The 17,862-nt window shown below is 50.6% G+C and overlaps 2 protein-coding genes across 3 annotated transcripts in view; one reads left to right on the top strand and one right to left on the bottom strand.

The window, feature by feature from the left end:
• WNT5B (Wnt family member 5B) overlaps window positions 1-17,862 on the bottom strand; it is an 85,264-nt gene that overhangs the window by 30,605 nt on the left and 36,797 nt on the right. The window contains exon 1 of one of the 2 annotated variants that reach the window (XM_052639374.1): window positions 17,067-17,150. The exons of the other annotated variant lie outside the window; for it this stretch is intronic. The gene's annotated coding sequence lies outside the window, so the exon portion shown is untranslated. Of the gene's footprint in view, window positions 1-17,066; window positions 17,151-17,862 lie in introns of those variants that run through there. 2 annotated transcript variants of the gene reach the window in all.
• FBXL14 (F-box and leucine rich repeat protein 14) lies at window positions 12,663-14,479 on the top strand. The gene has a single exon (XM_052639376.1). It carries the CDS (start codon window positions 12,663-12,665, stop codon window positions 13,863-13,865), a length of 1,203 nt encoding a protein of 400 aa, XP_052495336.1. The 3' UTR covers window positions 13,866-14,479.

Here is a 17,862-nt window from a genome sequence, read left to right as displayed (position 1 = left end):
GAAGATCCCCTGGAGAAGGGCATGGCAAACCACTCCAGTATTCTTGCCTGGAGAATCTCATGACAGAGGAGCCTGGTGGGCTATAGTCCATGGGGTCGCAGAGTTGGACACGACTGAAGCGACGTGGCAGAGTGTCAATATGTCAACTGTCTCAATTTGTCCCACCCTCTCCTTCCCCTGCTGTGTCCACACACCCATTCCCCATGTCTGCATCTCTATTCCTGCCCTGCAAATAGGTTCATCTGTGCCATTCTTTCTAGATTCTATACATTTGGCATTCAGGATTGCAACATGCAACATGCAAACTCTAACGTGACATGTGGAATTTTGCTCCGTGACCAGGGATCGAACCTGCATCGGGAGTGCGGAGTCTTAGCCACTGGACCACCAGGGAAGTCTCCAAACACACAGAGTTCTCATAAAATATCTCATACAAGGGCAAGCCTCCGTGAGAGGTTCCCAGAGGCTCTGCAGTCCCAGGAGAGACCCCGTGACCCTGAGAAGGTCACTTCTCATTCTCCACCTTGTTTTCTCCATTTGTAAAACCCAGAGCTGTCCTCATGTGTCCTCACCACGCCCTCAAAGCTTCAAAAGGAACCATCATCCAGTCTCTAGTTCCCCTCTTCTCCCCAAATGCTGACAGCTTAGTCCCCCCAAACAACTAAATCACTGAATTCTGGATAGTCAACAGCAGGCATGGACCACTTGGGTCAGTTACTTGATCTTTTTGGCTTTAAACAGTACGTGACGTTTAGAAATCAATAGTAAACAACAAAGAACCTCACTGAGCTCAGCACTGAGACAAGTTGCTCCAACTTTAGGAAAGTTGGGATGAGGTTTCTGTGATGCTTTCACACCCAGACACAGCAGGGAACCCGCACTTGGACTTAGTGGCCCCTTTGGAGTAACTATTTATCAAGAAAGTGACAGACCCCATGATTATATAAAGATATGATTTTTATCCTTCATGGGATGTGAAGAGTTAACACCAACAAGGCTAGATTGTGCTTTTTTACCCTTTGAGATTCTGGCTTTAACCCTATCCTCTTGGCAGAAAAGAAGATCTGGCTGTGAGCTCAGTGTCAGAGCCAACCCCTAGTCCTCCTGTGGGTCTGACATCATGCAAGAGATGTAAATGCCCAGGTCCATCCACAGAGGACTTTCCAGCAAGGCCTGGCTCAGCGCCAGCACTATCCAAAAGGGAACAACCTTCAGACTCCGGCCTGTAAGGCTGCAGACAGCAGCGTCCTAGGATCTCGAGGAGTTTACAAACCAGTGCTGAGTAAGATTGGTCTCAGTCCCCTCCCTGTGTTTGCAATATTTATCAGGATTTGACAAACAAATGAATAGTCATTGGAAGGACTGATGCTGAAGCTGAAGCTCCAGTACTTTGGCCACCTGATGCGAAGGACTGAATCATCGGAAAAGACCCTGGTGCTGGGAAAGACTGAGGGCAGGAGAAGGGTACAGCAGGGGATGAGATGGTTGGATGGTATCACCGACTCAGTGGACATGAGTTTGAGCAAACTCGGGGAGATGGTGAAGGACAGGGAAGCCTGGCGTGCTGCAGTCCATGGGGTCGCAAAGAGTTGGATACGACCGAGCAACTGAACAACAACAGGACAAAATCTGTAAGGATCCTGAAAAAAATGACCTTGCCCGGCAGAGAGAACAAGGCCCCAGGCTGGGGAGAAGCAGCCTGGCTAGCTGTCTACTCAGGTGGTGAAAGTTTGGAATGTACTCAGCCCTGGGAGCTCATGGCCGACGCCTGCTTCTCTTGGAAAAGGGAACTGAAATGGGTTAAAAATAGTCCTTCTCTACCCCCGTCAGCCCTCCAGAGAGAGAGCCCAGGGTGCAGCACCCAAGCCTGCAGACATGAAATGGCACTCACGAAAGATGGATATGCACTCTGTTCCTGTAAATGACTCCGTTCATGTCATGGTTTGAGATTCCACATGGGAGTGATGTCACATGGTATTTGGCCTCCTCTGTTTGACTTACTTCACTCAATATGATAACCTCTAGGTCCATCCATGTTGCCGCAGAAACAGACTCACAGACACAGAAAAAATGATGATTACCAGAGGATACGAGGGGCGGGGGGAGGATAAAATAGGAGTTTAAGATGAACAGATACACAGCACTATGCATACAATAGATAAACAACAAGGGCCTGCTATATAGCACAGGGGATTATATGTGATGTCTTGTAGTAACTTGTAATGGAAAAGAATCTGAAAAAAAAACAACCTGTATATATTGTATACATATACCATGTGTACACATACACACACACGTGTACATATATATACACATGTACACACACATATACACTTGTACACATATATACACGTATACATATATATACACATATATACATACATGGGTCTTCCCACGTGGCTCAGTGGTAAAGAATCCACCTGCCAATGTAGGAGCTGAAAAGAGATGCAGGTTTAATCCCTGGGTCAGGAAAAGTCCCTGCAGGAGGAAATAGCAACCATTCCTGTATTCTTGCCTGGGAAATCCCATGGACAGAGGAGCTGGGAGGGCTACAGTCCATGGGGTGGCAGAGTCAGACACAACTGAGCGACTTAGCACACATACCATACATCCATATGTGTATACATGAATGGCTGCATCACATGCTGTACCATTGAAACCAACACAATATCACAAATCTAACAGTACTTCAGTTAAAAACAAATGGTTAAAAATGTTTGAAACGCAGGAGCCTCTCTCCTCTCTACTCTCCAGATGCTCTGCCTAATCTTTGCCCTCTCCAGACCCCGCCTCTCCTGCAGCCCAAGGCCACACTCCTCTTTTCCTAGCACTTCCCCCCCGCCGACCCCCCATCCCCCCAACCCCCCTCCCAGCTCTCCCCCACTCCCGGGCTCCCTGAGGGTCTCCTCACCCCAGGTTACCTGCACTGAGAGGGGGCTGTTTCCTAGAAAGTGGGCTAATAGGGAAGCAACCACTAGAGGGTGACATGATTACACATAAACGTGCTCCTGGGGACGGAGCAGGGCCAGAGCTGGCCAGGCGTCCAGCTGGAGGCCCAGAGAGGCAGCAGGCCGCAGCACAGGTGACCCACTGTGACGAGCACACTCACAGCAGCGTCTTCAGGCTCCAGTCATGTCTGTCTGTCTGTCTCTCTGTGTGTGTCTGTCTCACACACACACACTGACCCATACTGGCTGGCTAACCAACCGGGGTTTCAGGTGTTCTGCACAAAAGCCACTCCTGGCCGTGGTCCACGACCGTGAATGGCAGAGTGCACATCTCAGCCGCTCCTTTCACGGCCCTCCTTGCAGCTCAGCCAGGTGGGAGGGCAAGCTGGCATGCCTCTGCAGGGCAGTGAAGCTCAGGGGCTTAGAAAGTGGCTCAAGACCTGGACTATGGAGCTCAAGTTCCAGTTCTGTGGGCCCACTGGTCCTGAGCACTAACCTGTCTGTGCCACGGCTTCTCCACCTGTAAATGGAGGTGAGCCGATGTGAGGAACAGCTAAGTTCATACTCGTAAAGACCTCTGAAGAACGTCTAACACACAGTAAAAGCTCAGTAAATAGCAGCTGTTCTCCGACAGCCAGGAGCTGCGCTAGAAGGTTTTGTGCATTATCCTCCTCAATCCTCACAAGCCCCAAGATACGAAAGTCACTAGTCCCATTTCACAGATGGAAACACCAAGGCTCCAAGTGGTTAAATAGCTTCTCCAGAGTCACAGAGCTGATAAGAGACAGATTCCAGGTTTTAACTCAGAATCTGTCTGACTGAAAACCCATGTTCCGGGACTTGCCTGGAGGTCCAGTGGTTAGGACTCCTCGCTTCTACTACAGGGAACATGGTTTCGATTCCTGGCTGGGGGACCTAAGATCCCACATGCCACGTGGTGCAAAGTAACTCAATAAAAATAAAACAAAATAAAAGCGCATGTTCTTTCACTATATCACGGGGGAAACTTCGGACTTTGTACCAGAAGACTCAAAGGCAAAAGATGGGGGCAAGAAGGGGAATAAAATTTTTTAAACATTATTTGTATTTTACTCAAAAAGGAAAGCCTTCAAGAAATATAATTTAGCAAAAGTTTTACAGCAGGAGAAGTTAACCCAGGGAACAGGAGGTTCTGGCAGCAGCACCGGGGAACCTGCTGGACATGTGAGTTCTCAGCAGCTCCCCAGACCTCTGACCCAAGGCCTTCCAAGTTACTCAGACGCACATGCAGGCTTGAGAGGCGCAAGGAAGCCAAAGAGCTGGTGCTGAAAACCCAGGTCAGAGGCAAAGGCGGGACATCTGTCTGGCAGACACTGAGTCTGGGACTGAGTCTTCCTGCCTCGAGGAGGAGAAAATAAGGGGCACAGAGCCAGGGCACCCCCATGTGAACGCCCATCTCATGACGCTCTTGTGAGTTGGCCGCTCTGTTCCTTTGACCTGCGCATTACTCAGAAACAGGAAATAACATTTTTTAAATGTTTAACTGTCAGTAAGAATGCATCTGTGTAATTCGGGGGCACATCTGTGTGGGGCTTCTTTTTTTTTTTTGATGGTACGTTTATAAAAGAAAAAAGCCAGAACAGCATTTGTCAGGTCCCTCCCAGGGGCCAGGTTCTGCACAAGGACCCTCCCTCTCCACTGGTCCTCTAAATGGAGGACATTTTATTTACAACCATCAGCCACTGGCACTTCCACCCCTGATAACCGGCCACTCTCTTGCAGTGTGTTTCTGTCTGCCCTTAGGGGCGGACACACCCTCTGCAGCTCTGCCTACTCCAGGGCACAGAGCCATGCACACCAGCTGTATGTACGTCCCCTGCACCATCAAATGACTGAAAACTTTGCCCAAGTGTTCAGTGCTTAGAAATGGCTACGTTTACAACACGGGTTATTCTTATTTTAGGGTTGTCATAGCTACCTGCTCGGTAACAAGCACCCAAGGTGTTTGTTGCTATTAACATGGCACCCCACTCCAGTACTCTTGCCTGGAAAATCCCATGGACGGAGGAGCCTAGTAGGCTGCAATCCATGGGGTTGCTAACAGTCGGACACGACTGAGCGACTTCCCTTTCACTTTTCACTTTCATGCATTGGAGAAGGAAATGGCACCCCACTCCAGTGTTCTTGCCTGGAGAGTTTCAGAGACAGAGGAGCCTAGTGGGCTGCCATCTATGGGGTCGCACAGAGTCGGACACGACTGAAGCGACTTAGCAGCAGCAGCAGCAGCTGATACTTGGGGTTTTTCGATCCAAGTAATTCTAATCCTTTGGTTGGGTGTTGGAATACGTGAAAATAGGTATGAGTTAACACGCAAAAGTTGCAAACGACAAATTTCAAGTGGTAGCCAATTTCCAGAGTAGACGGAGGGAATGTCCAGCCATCTGGGGGTGACTCTCAACAGTCACTCTTTCTGCATGAGTTTTTCCAGTTAGGACACAAAAGGGTACAGTCATCCTGAAGTGAGGGCTCCAGCCAAACAGACCCCAAACCCTTATTTTTCTTGGGGTGGATAAAGCCCTTGTCTATAGGATATAGTGAACTAATAATTTGGGAGTCAGTAAACAAGTAGTTCGGAGAAGGCAACGGCACCCCACTCCAGTACTCTTGCCTGGAAAATCCCATGGATGGAGGAGCCTGGTAGGCTGCAGTCCATGGGGTCGCTAAGAGTCAGACATGACTGAGCGACTTCCCTTTCACTTTTCACTTTCATACATTGGAGAAGGAAATGGCAACCCACTCCAGTGTTCTTGCCTGGGGAATCCCAGGGGCGGGAGAGCCTGATGGGCTACCGTCTATGGGGTTGCACAGAGTCAGACACGACTGAAGTGACTTAGCAGCAGCAGCAGCAAACAAGTAGTTAGGGGGTATCCCCAGCAATTTGTTGATGTGAGAACAATTTTCACCTATTTTTCCTATTTATGTCTTCATTTCACATTGTTTGCTCTGTTTCTTTCATTTTCACATAATATGGAAGATATTATATCTTCCATATTTTCCTATATTTTCATTTTTAATTGTTGCAAAATACATGTACAGTAAAATTTACCGTCATAGCCATCTTAAACCATAGAATTCCATAGTGTTAAGTACATTCATATGGTGCAACAAATTCCCAGAATTTGTTCATCTTGCAAAACTGAAACTCTATGCCCATAAACAGCCCCTCCCCCTCAGCCTCTGGCAATCACCCTTCCAGATTCTGGGATTTTTCACCACTCTGTACACCTCACATAAGTGAAATAATACCCTATTATCTTTTTGCGATTGGTTTATTTCACTTGGAATAAAGTCCCCAAGTTTCCTCCATGCTGTGGTGTGTGACAGCATTTCCTTCCTTTTTAAGGCTATCCTGAAAGATGATGCCGTGAAAGTGCTGCACTCAGTATGCCAGCAAGTTTGGAAACTCAGCAGTGGCCACAGGACTGGAAAAGGTCAGTTTTCATTCCAATTCCAAAGAAAGGCAATGCCAAAGAATGCTCAAACTACCGCACAGTTGCACTCATCTCACATGCTAGTAAAGTAATGCTCAAAATTCTCCAAGCCAGGCTTCAGCAATACGTGAACCGTGAACTCCCTGATGTTCAAGCTGGTTTTAGAAAAGGCAGAGGAACCAGAGATCAAATTGCCAACATCCGCTGGATCATGGAAAAAGCAAGAGAGTTCCAGAAAAACATCTATTTCTGCATTATTGACTATGCCAAAGCCTTTGACTGTGTGGATCACAATAAACTGTGGAAAATTCTGAGAGAGATGGGAATACCAGACCACCTAACCTGCCTCTTGAGACATCTGTATGCAGGTCAGGAAGCAACAGTTAGAACTGGACATGGAACAACAGACTGGTTCCAAATAGGAAAAGGAGTACGTCAAGGCTGTATATTGTCACCCTGCTTATTTAACTTCTATGCAGAGTACATCATGAGAAACGCTGGACTGGAAGAAATACAAACTGGAATCAAGATTGCCGGGAGAAATATCAATAACCTCAGATATGCAGATGACACCACCCTTATGGCAGAAAGTGAAGAGGAGCTAAAAAGCCTCTTGATGAAAGTGAAAGAGGAGAGCAAAAGAGTTGGCTTAAAGCTCACCATTCAGAAAACCAAGATCATGGCATCCGGTCCCATCACTTCATGGGAAATAGATGGGGAAACAGTAGAAACAGTGACAGACTTTATTTTTGGGGGGCTCCAAAATCACTGCAGATGGTGACTGCAGCCATGAAATTAAAAGATGCTTACTCCTTGGAAGAAAAGTTATGACCAACCTGGATAGTATATTCAAAAGCAGAGACATTACTTTGCCGACTAAGGTCCGTCTAGTCAAGGCTATGGTTTTTCCTGTGGTCATGTATGGATGTGAGAGTTGGACTGTGAAGAAGGCTGAGCGCCGAAGAATTGATGCTTTTGAACTGTGGTGTTGGAGAAGACTCTTGAGAGTCCCTTGGACTGCAAGGAGATCCAACCAGTCCATTCTGAAGGAGATCAACCCTGGGATTTCTTTGGAAGGAATAATGCTAAAGCTGAAACTCCAGTACTTTGGCCACCTCATGCGAAGAGTTGACTCATTGGAAAAGACTCTGATGCTGGGAGGGATTGGGGGGCAGGAGGAGAAGGGGACGACAGAGGATGAGATGGCTGGATGGCATCACAGACTCAATGGATGCGAGTCTGAGTGAACTCCGGGAGTCGGTGATGGACAGGGAGGCCTGGCGTGCTGTGATTCATGGGGTCGCAAAGAGTCGGACATGACTGAGCGACTGAACTGAACTGAATATTCCATTGTATGGATAGATCACATTGTATTTATCCATCAACGGTGAGGGACACTTAGGTTGCTCCTACTCAAGCCACGCATCTCAGATTGGGGCTTGAACCCATGTGCTGAAACATAAACCTGGCCAAAATCTAGTTTGGGACTCAAACCCATGTGACCAGGACTTGGCGGTGGTGGTGGTTTAGTCCTAAGTCGTGTCTGACACTTGCAATCCCATGGGCTGTTGCCCACCAGGCTCTTGTGTCCATGGATTCTCCAGGCAAGAATACTGGAGTGGGTTGCCATTTCCTTCTCTAGGGGCTCTTGCCGGCCCAGGAATCGAACCCAGGTCTCCTGCGTTGCAGGCAGATTCTTTACAAACTGAGCTTGAGGCCAGGACTTGAACCTGCCCTAAACCCATGGTCCTCCAACTCAGATCATACACCTGGTTTCAGGACCCAGTGAAGCTCAGGATCTTGATATCTCATGGCAGAAAGAATTCAGTGAGAGACAAAGTGATAGGTAAGGAGTGGATTTATTTAAAGAGAAACACACTCCATGGACAAGAGTGTGGGCCATCTCAGAAGGCGAGCGTGCATGCTGAACCACTTCAGTCGTGTCCTATTCTTTGCAACCCCATAGCCCGCCAGGCTCTTCTGTCCATGGGGATTATCCAGGCAAGAATCCTGGAGTGGGTGGCTGTGCCCTCCTCCAGAGGAATCTTCCCGACCCAGGGTTTGAACCTGTGTCTCTTATGTCTATCTGCATTGGCAGGCAGGTTCTTTACCACTAGCCTTGAGAGCAGCCTCAAAAAGTGGTGTGGTTAGTTTTTATGGGTGAGGTAATTCCACATGCTAATGAGTGGGAGGATTACTTCAACTATTTTGGGGAAGGGGAGGAGTTTTCCAGGAATGAGGCCACCACCCACTTTTTGGCCTTTGATGGCTGGCCTCAGCAATGATCATGGTGCCTGTAGTTGTATCACTTATCGTGCTGCTGTGTCACAAGGAGAGTATACTAAGGCTCAAGGTCAAGTGGATTCATCCACAATCTTGGACCTATTTGGTTCTAATCAGCTTATGTCCTGTCCTCTGACTATGTCATTCTTTTAAAGGGTGTGCCCTGCCCCCTCCCTCCTGTTTCACTATCTTCTGGTTGTTAATGCTATGAACTTGGGTGTACAAATGTTTCTTCTAGACTCTGCTTTCATTTTTTATACATATCCAGAAGTGGAATTGCTGGATCATAGGGGAGTTGTGTTTTTAAGTTTTCGAGGAACTGCCACGCTGTTCCCTACAGCAGCTATATCATTTCACATTCCCACCAACAGCACGCCAGAACTCCAATTTCTCTGCCTCTTCACCAACACTTATTATTTTCTATTTTATTAACTGCAGCCATCCTAATGGGTACGAGGTAATGCCTTATTTGGTTTTGATTAGCATTTCTCTAAAGATTAACGATGTTGAGCATCTTTTCATGTGCTTGTAGGCCATTTGTATGTCTTCACATTTACGGAGTGCCTTCTACAGAGGCATGTGACATGCCATGGATACAATAGTTAATATAAAACATACACAACATAGTTTAACTCCTTTGATCCAAGGCCTGCCAGCTAGACTCTGGTTCACCGTTTCTGGACGCATATATATTATTTATATACATAACTGTCGGTCACCCAGTCTCTGGACCATGATGCTCTCCCTCTATTTTTGTGTCTCAAATCATAGCCTAAATTTCACGAAGCCACGTGAAATTGTCCTTGCTCTCACTTGCACTGGGAACAAAGTGAAATGTTGGGACGAGACAGAACTCAAACACTCATGCTTCCCCATAGTGTGACTTGTGGGAAGATCACTGTAGACTATCCAGCCAGTCTGCCCTGGCAGAACACAAGGGGACTGAGACCCAGAATGGGGAGGCACTTCCTCCTCACCCCAGGCTCAGCAGAGGGGGCACCTATGCCCCGCTGTGTCCCCAATTCTTCCTGATGCTTATTCTATTTATTAGACATGAACATAATCATATTGCTGAAAATCACGGTTATATGTTTGAATGTCTTAAGTAAAAAGGCCCTGTAACTAATAAAAGTCTAGAGTGCAACTCAGGAGTTTTGAGACTGTGAGAACTAGCAGCAGGTTGTCAGCTTCTAGAGAGAGCATTTTCAGGTACCACTAAATGACTTTTCAGAGTTGAGAGCAGGGGTGAAATGAAAGTCACTCAGTCGTGTCTGACTCTTTGAAACAGTCCATGGAATTCTCTAGGCCAGAATACTGGAGTGGGTAGCCTTTTCCTTCTCCAGGGGAGCTTTCCAACCCAGGGATGGAACCCAGGTCTCCCCCAACGCAGATGGATTCTTTACCAACTGAGCTATCAGCGAAGCTAATAGAGCAGGAGAAACAGGGTTAACTTAAGCTCCTTCACTCCAGGTCAGGCAAGCCCCAGCCATCCCCCCAAGCAAATCTCCCCTCCTTCCCATTTGTGGTTGAGGACTTTGTTTTGTGTTAGGGAGGTTTAAGGTGTTTTTGATTAGGATCTTGATAACAACACAAACAAGTCTGCACCCACAGACCAACAAGAAAAGTCACTTTACAGGGCGTGTAAAATGAAAGTTTAGGCAGCAGTGGTGGGAAACCACCATAAGCCTAGATACACCCCAGGACAAGAGTGCCAGCCGAGGTGTGCCCCAGATTTGTGACTCTATTGGACAGCACATTTGGAATCCTCTAGATGACCAGCACAACCCTGTATTATTCCACGTGCGTGCACGTGAAGTCGCTTCAGTTCCATCCGACTCTTTGCTCCTCTGTCCATGGGATTTCCCAGGCAAGAAGACCGGAGTGGGTTGCCATTTCCTCCTCCGGGGGATCCCATCGCCTGCATTGGCTGGCGGGTTCTTCACCACTAGAGCTACCTGGGAAGCCCATTATTCCAGGAGAGTTATACATATCTATGGGCCTCACACCAGGTGCAACTGGGGGGTGGGGTGGGGGGATTTGGGGGGAGCGTGTGTGTGAAGGATTTTGCTTCTGTATTTCCAGATGGAAGAACAAGAGAGTTAGGTGGTAAAGTGTAAAACGTATGATGCCTATTACCAATCTGTATGTACTTAGCCCACTACTGGTCTCCTGGGCAAAACAGAAGTGGCCAAAAGTGAACTTCATATACTAAATATGGAACGCAGTAAAAATAGTGTTCATGCCCTTAAAGAACCAATTAAACCATTCCCTACCCCCACCCCACGCGAGATCTTAGCACCTTAGTTTCTCAACTAGGAGTAGAACCCGGACTCCTCGCATTGGGAGCCCAGTCTCAGCACTAGACTGCCAGAGAAGTACCCCCAATTTCCTTTTTTGATAGCTGAATCACGTTTGTGTGAATCCACAAATTCATTAAAAACACAGAGGTTCATTTTCTGATTGCGGAATTCTTGGTTAGGGGAAGTTAAAATGAAACTGAAATCCTATCCTCTGAGTGGTTATTTAAAACCCAGGAGCCACTTCTAAAGCATTTCATGATTCCAGCAAACACAGTTTATAAACGAACAGACATTTGCTGAGGCACTTTAAATCAAGCCCACGTCACTGTTTTACCCAAAGGCAAAACTGTGAAGGCACACACGAATGCACTGGCTGTCAGCACGACTGGGCCCTTCACCGTATAAGAGGCTGACAAAGAAGGCGATGCAGAGAAGGGTTTGGGGAGGCAGGAGGATGCGACCCGGCGCCGCCCGGGGCTCCCGGCCGAGTGCGGAAGCGGAGGAAGTTGTGATGCGCAGGGACCGAAGGAGCGCACAGGCGGCTGTGTCTGGAAACACCCGGAACATGCTAGAAGGAAGTGGTAATGCCTAGATCCCCAGTGCGCACCGGGGGGCCGAGCTCGGCTAAGGGACGCGCGGACAGAGCGGAGTTTCTCCCCAGTTTACCGCACAAGACTGGAGAGAAAGGAACCGTGGGAAGCTGCCCACTGGGAAGAACCGAGGGGGTGGCCGCACAGACGCGCCGCGGGGCCCCGGGGACGCAGGCAGGGAGGGGAGCGGAGCGGCCTCCAGCCGGGATCTGGGAGGAGAGTCTTGAGGGAGGATAAAGGGAGCCAGCGAGAGGCTGGGCAGGGGGCGCGCGGGGCAGCCTTGGACCGGAGGCTCAGAGTCCAGACGCGCGGGCCGGGCGTGGCCGACAGCTCCCCGCGGGCGGCGGCGGCGGCGGCGGCGGCGGCGGAAGCGGCTGCGGGCTTCCCACGTCCAGACGGCCAGCACAGGGTTAACCCGCGGCGGGCCGGCGCTCGGTTTCCAGGGCAACGCCGGCAGTTCCGGCGCGCAGGCTCGTACCATCGCGCGCGCGCGGGGGAGCGCGGGGGGCGGGGGCGCGGAGGCGCGGAGAGCAGCGGGTCCGGCCCGGACGCCCCCGGCGCGGCCGCCGCTCGCCCCGGGTCGGCTCCGCGCGCGCGCTCCGTGCCGGCCGGCGCTGCCCCGCGCGCGGACGCGGGGGCCGAGAGCGCGCCGGCCCGAGGTCCCCCCGCTGGGGCGGCCGAGTGCGGGCGGCCCGCTGGCAGCTTTGAAAAGCGGGCGAGGACAAAGGCGGCCGCAGCCTCCCGGCGCCCAGCCCGAGCGCGCAGCCCGGCCCGCGCGGCGCCGGAGGATGCGGCCGGGGACGCGGCGGCGGCGGCGGGGCGGCGCGGGCCGGGCGCGGCGGGGCTGAGCCCAGCGAGGGCCGGGCCGCGGGGGCGCCCGCCCGGGATGTGAGCGCCGAGCGCGCCGGGCGGGGAGGGCGGGCAGGAAGGACGCGCGGACTGGAGGAGGAGCGGCGCCGAGCCGGAAGGCGGGAGGCGCGTCCGTTGGGCCCGCGGCGCGGCCGGCCAGCCGCCTCGTCGCTCGGGCGGGAGCGGGGCCCGCGCCTCCTCCCCGGCGCTGCGGGGAGGAAGATGGAGACGCACATCTCGTGCCTGTTCCCCGAGCTGCTGGCCATGATCTTCGGCTACCTGGACGTGCGCGACAAGGGGCGCGCGGCGCAGGTGTGCACGGCCTGGCGGGACGCCGCCTACCACAAGTCGGTGTGGCGGGGGGTGGAGGCCAAGCTGCACCTGCGCCGGGCCAACCCGTCGCTGTTCCCCAGCCTGCAGGCCCGGGGCATCCGCCGGGTGCAGATCCTGAGCTTGCGCCGCAGCCTCAGCTACGTGATCCAGGGTATGGCCAACATCGAGAGCCTCAACCTCAGCGGCTGCTATAACCTCACCGACAACGGGCTGGGCCACGCGTTCGTGCAGGAGATCGGCTCGCTGCGCGCGCTCAACCTGAGCCTCTGCAAGCAGATCACCGACAGCAGCCTGGGCCGCATCGCCCAGTACCTCAAGGGCCTGGAGGTGCTGGAGCTGGGCGGCTGCAGCAACATCACCAACACCGGCCTCCTGCTCATCGCCTGGGGCCTGCAGCGCCTCAAGAGCCTCAATCTCCGCAGCTGCCGCCACCTCTCGGACGTGGGCATCGGGCACCTGGCCGGCATGACGCGCAGCGCGGCCGAGGGCTGCCTGGGCCTGGAGCAGCTCACGCTGCAGGACTGCCAGAAGCTCACGGACCTGTCCCTGAAGCACATCTCCCGGGGACTGACGGGCCTGAGGCTCCTCAACCTCAGCTTCTGCGGGGGCATTTCGGACGCCGGCCTCCTGCACCTGTCGCACATGGGCAGCCTGCGCAGCCTCAATCTGCGCTCGTGCGACAACATCAGCGACACGGGCATCATGCATCTGGCCATGGGCAGCCTGCGCCTCTCGGGGCTGGACGTGTCCTTCTGCGACAAAGTGGGGGACCAGAGCCTGGCTTACATCGCGCAGGGGCTGGACGGCCTCAAGTCCCTGTCCCTCTGCTCCTGCCACATCAGCGACGACGGCATCAACCGCATGGTGCGGCAGATGCACGGGCTGCGCACGCTCAACATCGGCCAGTGCGTGCGCATCACGGACAAGGGCCTGGAGCTGATCGCGGAGCACCTGAGCCAACTCACCGGCATCGACCTGTACGGCTGCACCCGCATCACCAAGCGCGGCCTGGAGCGCATCACGCAGCTGCCGTGCCTCAAGGTACTCAACCTGGGCCTCTGGCAGATGACGGACAGTGAGAAGGTCAGGTGAGGGCGGCAGCACCCGTCCCTCCCGCGCCGCCCACCCCCAGTCCCGCCCTGTTCGCCCTCCGGCCGCGGACGCGGTGGGGCGATGACCGGAAGCCCCCAGGCTCCCCTCCCCTCTTCCCTTCTCGTGTGTCGGGGATGGGGGGTCCCTCCCCCGCCCCTCTCCTGTTCCCGGAGGGTGTGGAGATGGACCCGCCGCCCACCACCCACTCCTCCCGGCGGGGGTCCGGAGGAGGGACTGAGCTACTGCGTCCGAGCTGCGCCTGGAAGTGGGGGTGGGGGTGGGAGTGAGCAATCCCTCCAGCCCTGGGGAGTTGAGGAAAATGTCTGCCTTCACTTAAGCTTTCATTTGAATACTGTGATCTGGTTTTTATTTCGAAATGTATAAAAGCAAACCCAACTACAACGGCCTTTTCACCCTTCTTCCACTTCGTAACTAATCCCAGTCTCGCCTCGTCGCTCCTCTGACAGCACTCTGCTACTCACGCTCATTTCATCCGTATTGTCTCTTTTTATTTTTTGAAGAAACTTGACATCCACTTGTCTCTTTTTTTTCTGCTGAGTATATTCTATATATTATATATATATAAGTTATATATATATATACACACACATATATATGTCTGGCTACCTCGTTTTAGTTTACTTTTTTCTCTGAAGCCCTGGAATTCTACAAGAGAGATATTTTGAGACTGAAACATTTTTGTGCCTGGACTGGAAAGATGCCCATTGGGTTTGTACGTCTTTTTTCGTTTTGGCTTCTTCCCAAGCCCCATCCATCCAGTGTTTCCCACTTCACATTTCTGGCTCTTATTTTTCTTTTTATCCTTGTCCGTAAGCATTTGAGGACTCAGCCCATGCTCCTAAATCTTGACTTAATTTATAGCACAAATGTGTGGGAGACATGAGAGTTGGACGGTTGTTTTTTTTTGTTTGGTCTGTCTGAGATGCAGATTGTGTCTTGAAAATGATGATTATATATGCAAAGTCTGCCCTGCCCTCCCTCTCTTCCACATTTCCCCACGAAAAGGTCACAGTGAGGCTTCCTGTAGGGAGCAGAGGAGCTGGGACTGGCATTGGCTTAGAGAGGCCTCCGGCCCTGGTGTGAAGGGGAGGAGACTGAAATTCATGTCTTATCTCTATTCTGTTAATAAAACAGGTGTTGGTGGGTTTTTAAAAAATTCTGTTTCTAAATGGAGGAATAAACGCCTTGCTTTATTTTGGTGGGGGTTGGGACTTGTGGCTTTAAAAAAAAAAATCACTTCTGAGTAGGATGTATATTTTTCTGTTGGAGTTTTTTGTTCGTTTTGTTTATTTTTTTAGAATCCTCCACAGCAACATGCGAGACCATGGAGTTAAAGAAACCCAGAGACCTTTATCAATTAATTGTACTGTTTGTGAATTTGTATAAATAATAACAAAGATCCTCTTAAAACGTTTATATTCTTACAGTAAAAGGTTAAACTGATATTTATATAATAAAAGAGGAAATATGAAGTATGTTTTTTGAAAAAAAAAAACCAAAAGCCTTGTATCTGTGAATTATTTTTAAGGCAGTGTGTGTGTTTGGGTCCAGGCCAAAGTAGGAGGTGGGTTTGCATCTCAGAAGTAAAAGATGCAGGGTTCGGTGGAGCCTGTGTGGTGTGAGTAAGCTTGTGGTGAAAAATTTATCCTGTATAAAGTTTACTGCTGACATCTAAATGTTCTGTTGCTAGAAATGTGATTAGAATGGAGATTTATATCATTTCTGAACTGTCAACAACATGGAAATTTAAAGAAACTGAACAAAATGAAACTTTTGTAAGAGTCAAAATTCCACCAGGGTGGCCAGTTTTTCTCCACAAGGACATGAGACCTAGGGGACATGTTTGAGAAATGGGTCATGAGATGTGGAAGTGGAAAGAAGGATGGGTTTCTTGATCCCTAGAGGGTATGGGGGAGGCTGCGAGAGGGCGGGGTGGGCATCAGGGCCATTGTTGTTGGGGAAGTTAAGGGCACTCAGGCGAGCGGACTGAGCCTCAGAGGGAGCCGTGGGCAGGGGAGGGGGGCACCGGGTCCCTCCTTAGCATTCTCCACCAGCCCCAGAGTCGGTGGGGAGGCGGGCCTGGAGTTCTTGCCTATTTGCATTTTAAGAAGGAGGCGGGCCTGGAGTTCTTACCCATTTGCATTTTAAGAAGGCGGTCACTCCATCCACTCTGGTGGGGTCTTAGCCTGCACTGGGGCAGAATACCAACCAATTCCAGCAAGGAGACAATAAATAACTAAATCATCTGACACCCTGTGGTTGGGCTGTGGAAACAGAAGTGTATGTAGTGAGGCTGTTCATATTCCTGGTTTCATATACGCCTGTCTGGTTTTAATACTGATCTCAGAAAATGCTGGTCTGAGCAGCACAGCACTTTCCTGGATCCACACCTCTTTCCAGGAAGAGAGCAAGAACCAGGTTTCTCTTGGGGAAGATTGTTTTGTAAAGTTTCCAAGCTCGCTGCTCAGGCCGATCACAAAAGCAGCATTGTTCCTTTTTGGAGAGCTTTCACAAGTGGGTCTAATGGAGCCTGACACTAGATCCATCTTCCTTTTCTTTGGGGAAGGTGTGGATCTGTCCCTTTCCTCTTAGGTTACAGTGCTTACTGCCTGGGGAAAAAATGTGTGAACCCTGGTGAGGACGAACTCTGAATCAGGGTCAGCTTTCTGATTCAGCATTTGCCTCTACAGCTCCCACAAGCAGTTGAGTTCTCAGACTGGTTTTCTCCCAAGAGACTGCAGGGCTGTGCAGATTCAGCCAGTAAAAATCTGGGCACCTCCTAAGTCTTAGACTCTGTGGTCACCTCTCATTTAATATGAAAAGTAATCTGCCAACTATAACCGGAAGGTTTTTCTGCTTCTCTGTTTGTTTTTTACTTTCAAAGCTAAATATAAGCTTGATTCAAGGCTGGTAAGTTAATGTTTGGAAGTTAAGATCGGGGGCCTAGTTCCTCATCCTGAATTGGGCATACTTCAGAATCCATCCAGAGCATCTCTGGCAAACAATGAACAAACCTCCTTCTTCCATCAGAGGCGACTGCCATCCCTCAACGTTTTGGGACGGAAAGAAAGGAATTGGGGTTGAGAACCTGTGCTGTGCTTTGCCTGTGCCTGTACACATCTAGTCCTCAAAGTGGCCTGCTGATAGGTACCCTCTTTTCCAGGTAAGAATACTGCTCACCTTAAGTCAGCCAGCCACTGAGTCCAGGCCCTTTCTGCTCCCCAAGAAGGATCAAATACTGATTGCACCTTGGTTTCATGGAAGGTGACCTCCCAGAAGTGAGTGCTGGCTGCCTGAATCCAGGATGGACAAGCTCAGGCCACAGGGCACCGCTTGAAAGGGAGGAGTGGGTTTGGCCTCACCGTACCTACGGGAATAGAAGGGGATGCTTTTAAAGAAGAGCAGCACTTAGAACTCGAGTGGATACGTCATTTGTGGGTGGTACACACATTAAGAGGCACTGCAGGGCAATTTTTAGAATAACAGAAAAAAACCTGGCTCGGGTGTTTGCTGAAACTTCAGAACTGACAAACCAAAACAGGAACTTAGTGTCAACCTTATCGTCTAGAAGCAACAAACCTCAGTAGGAACTGTCTGGGTGGCAGTCGGGAAAGGGTTCCCCCAGCTTATCCACAATTCATGGGGCAAGAGCGTTGAAACGCCTGCTTAAAAGATGACCTAAGTGAGGGCGGGGTTCAGACAGCACCTGCAGCCCCTCCAGGACCAGGACAGGCCCCTAGCTAAGAGTGCTGGGTATCCTGGAATAACTCCCCTCCTCAGATTCCTTCCTGCCCAATTCTTTCATCCTAAGGTGTAGGGGTGGGTGGGGGGGCCCACTTGATTCATTCCAAGTTTGGCAGCAATGACAAAGATGCTTGCTCAACTTATGGTACAGCCTTAAATAGTTCAGAAAATTCAAACTGATCATATGCTTTCATGATTCAAATCAGCCAACAGAGATCTGAAAAAGCAAAGG

The sequence above is a fragment of the Budorcas taxicolor genome, chromosome 5 (assembly GCF_023091745.1).
Source record: "Budorcas taxicolor isolate Tak-1 chromosome 5, Takin1.1, whole genome shotgun sequence".
Classification (NCBI taxonomy): domain Eukaryota; kingdom Metazoa; phylum Chordata; class Mammalia; order Artiodactyla; family Bovidae; genus Budorcas; species Budorcas taxicolor.
The sequence above is the reverse complement of the archived record's forward strand: the minus strand, read 5'-3'. Positions and strand labels throughout refer to the sequence as shown.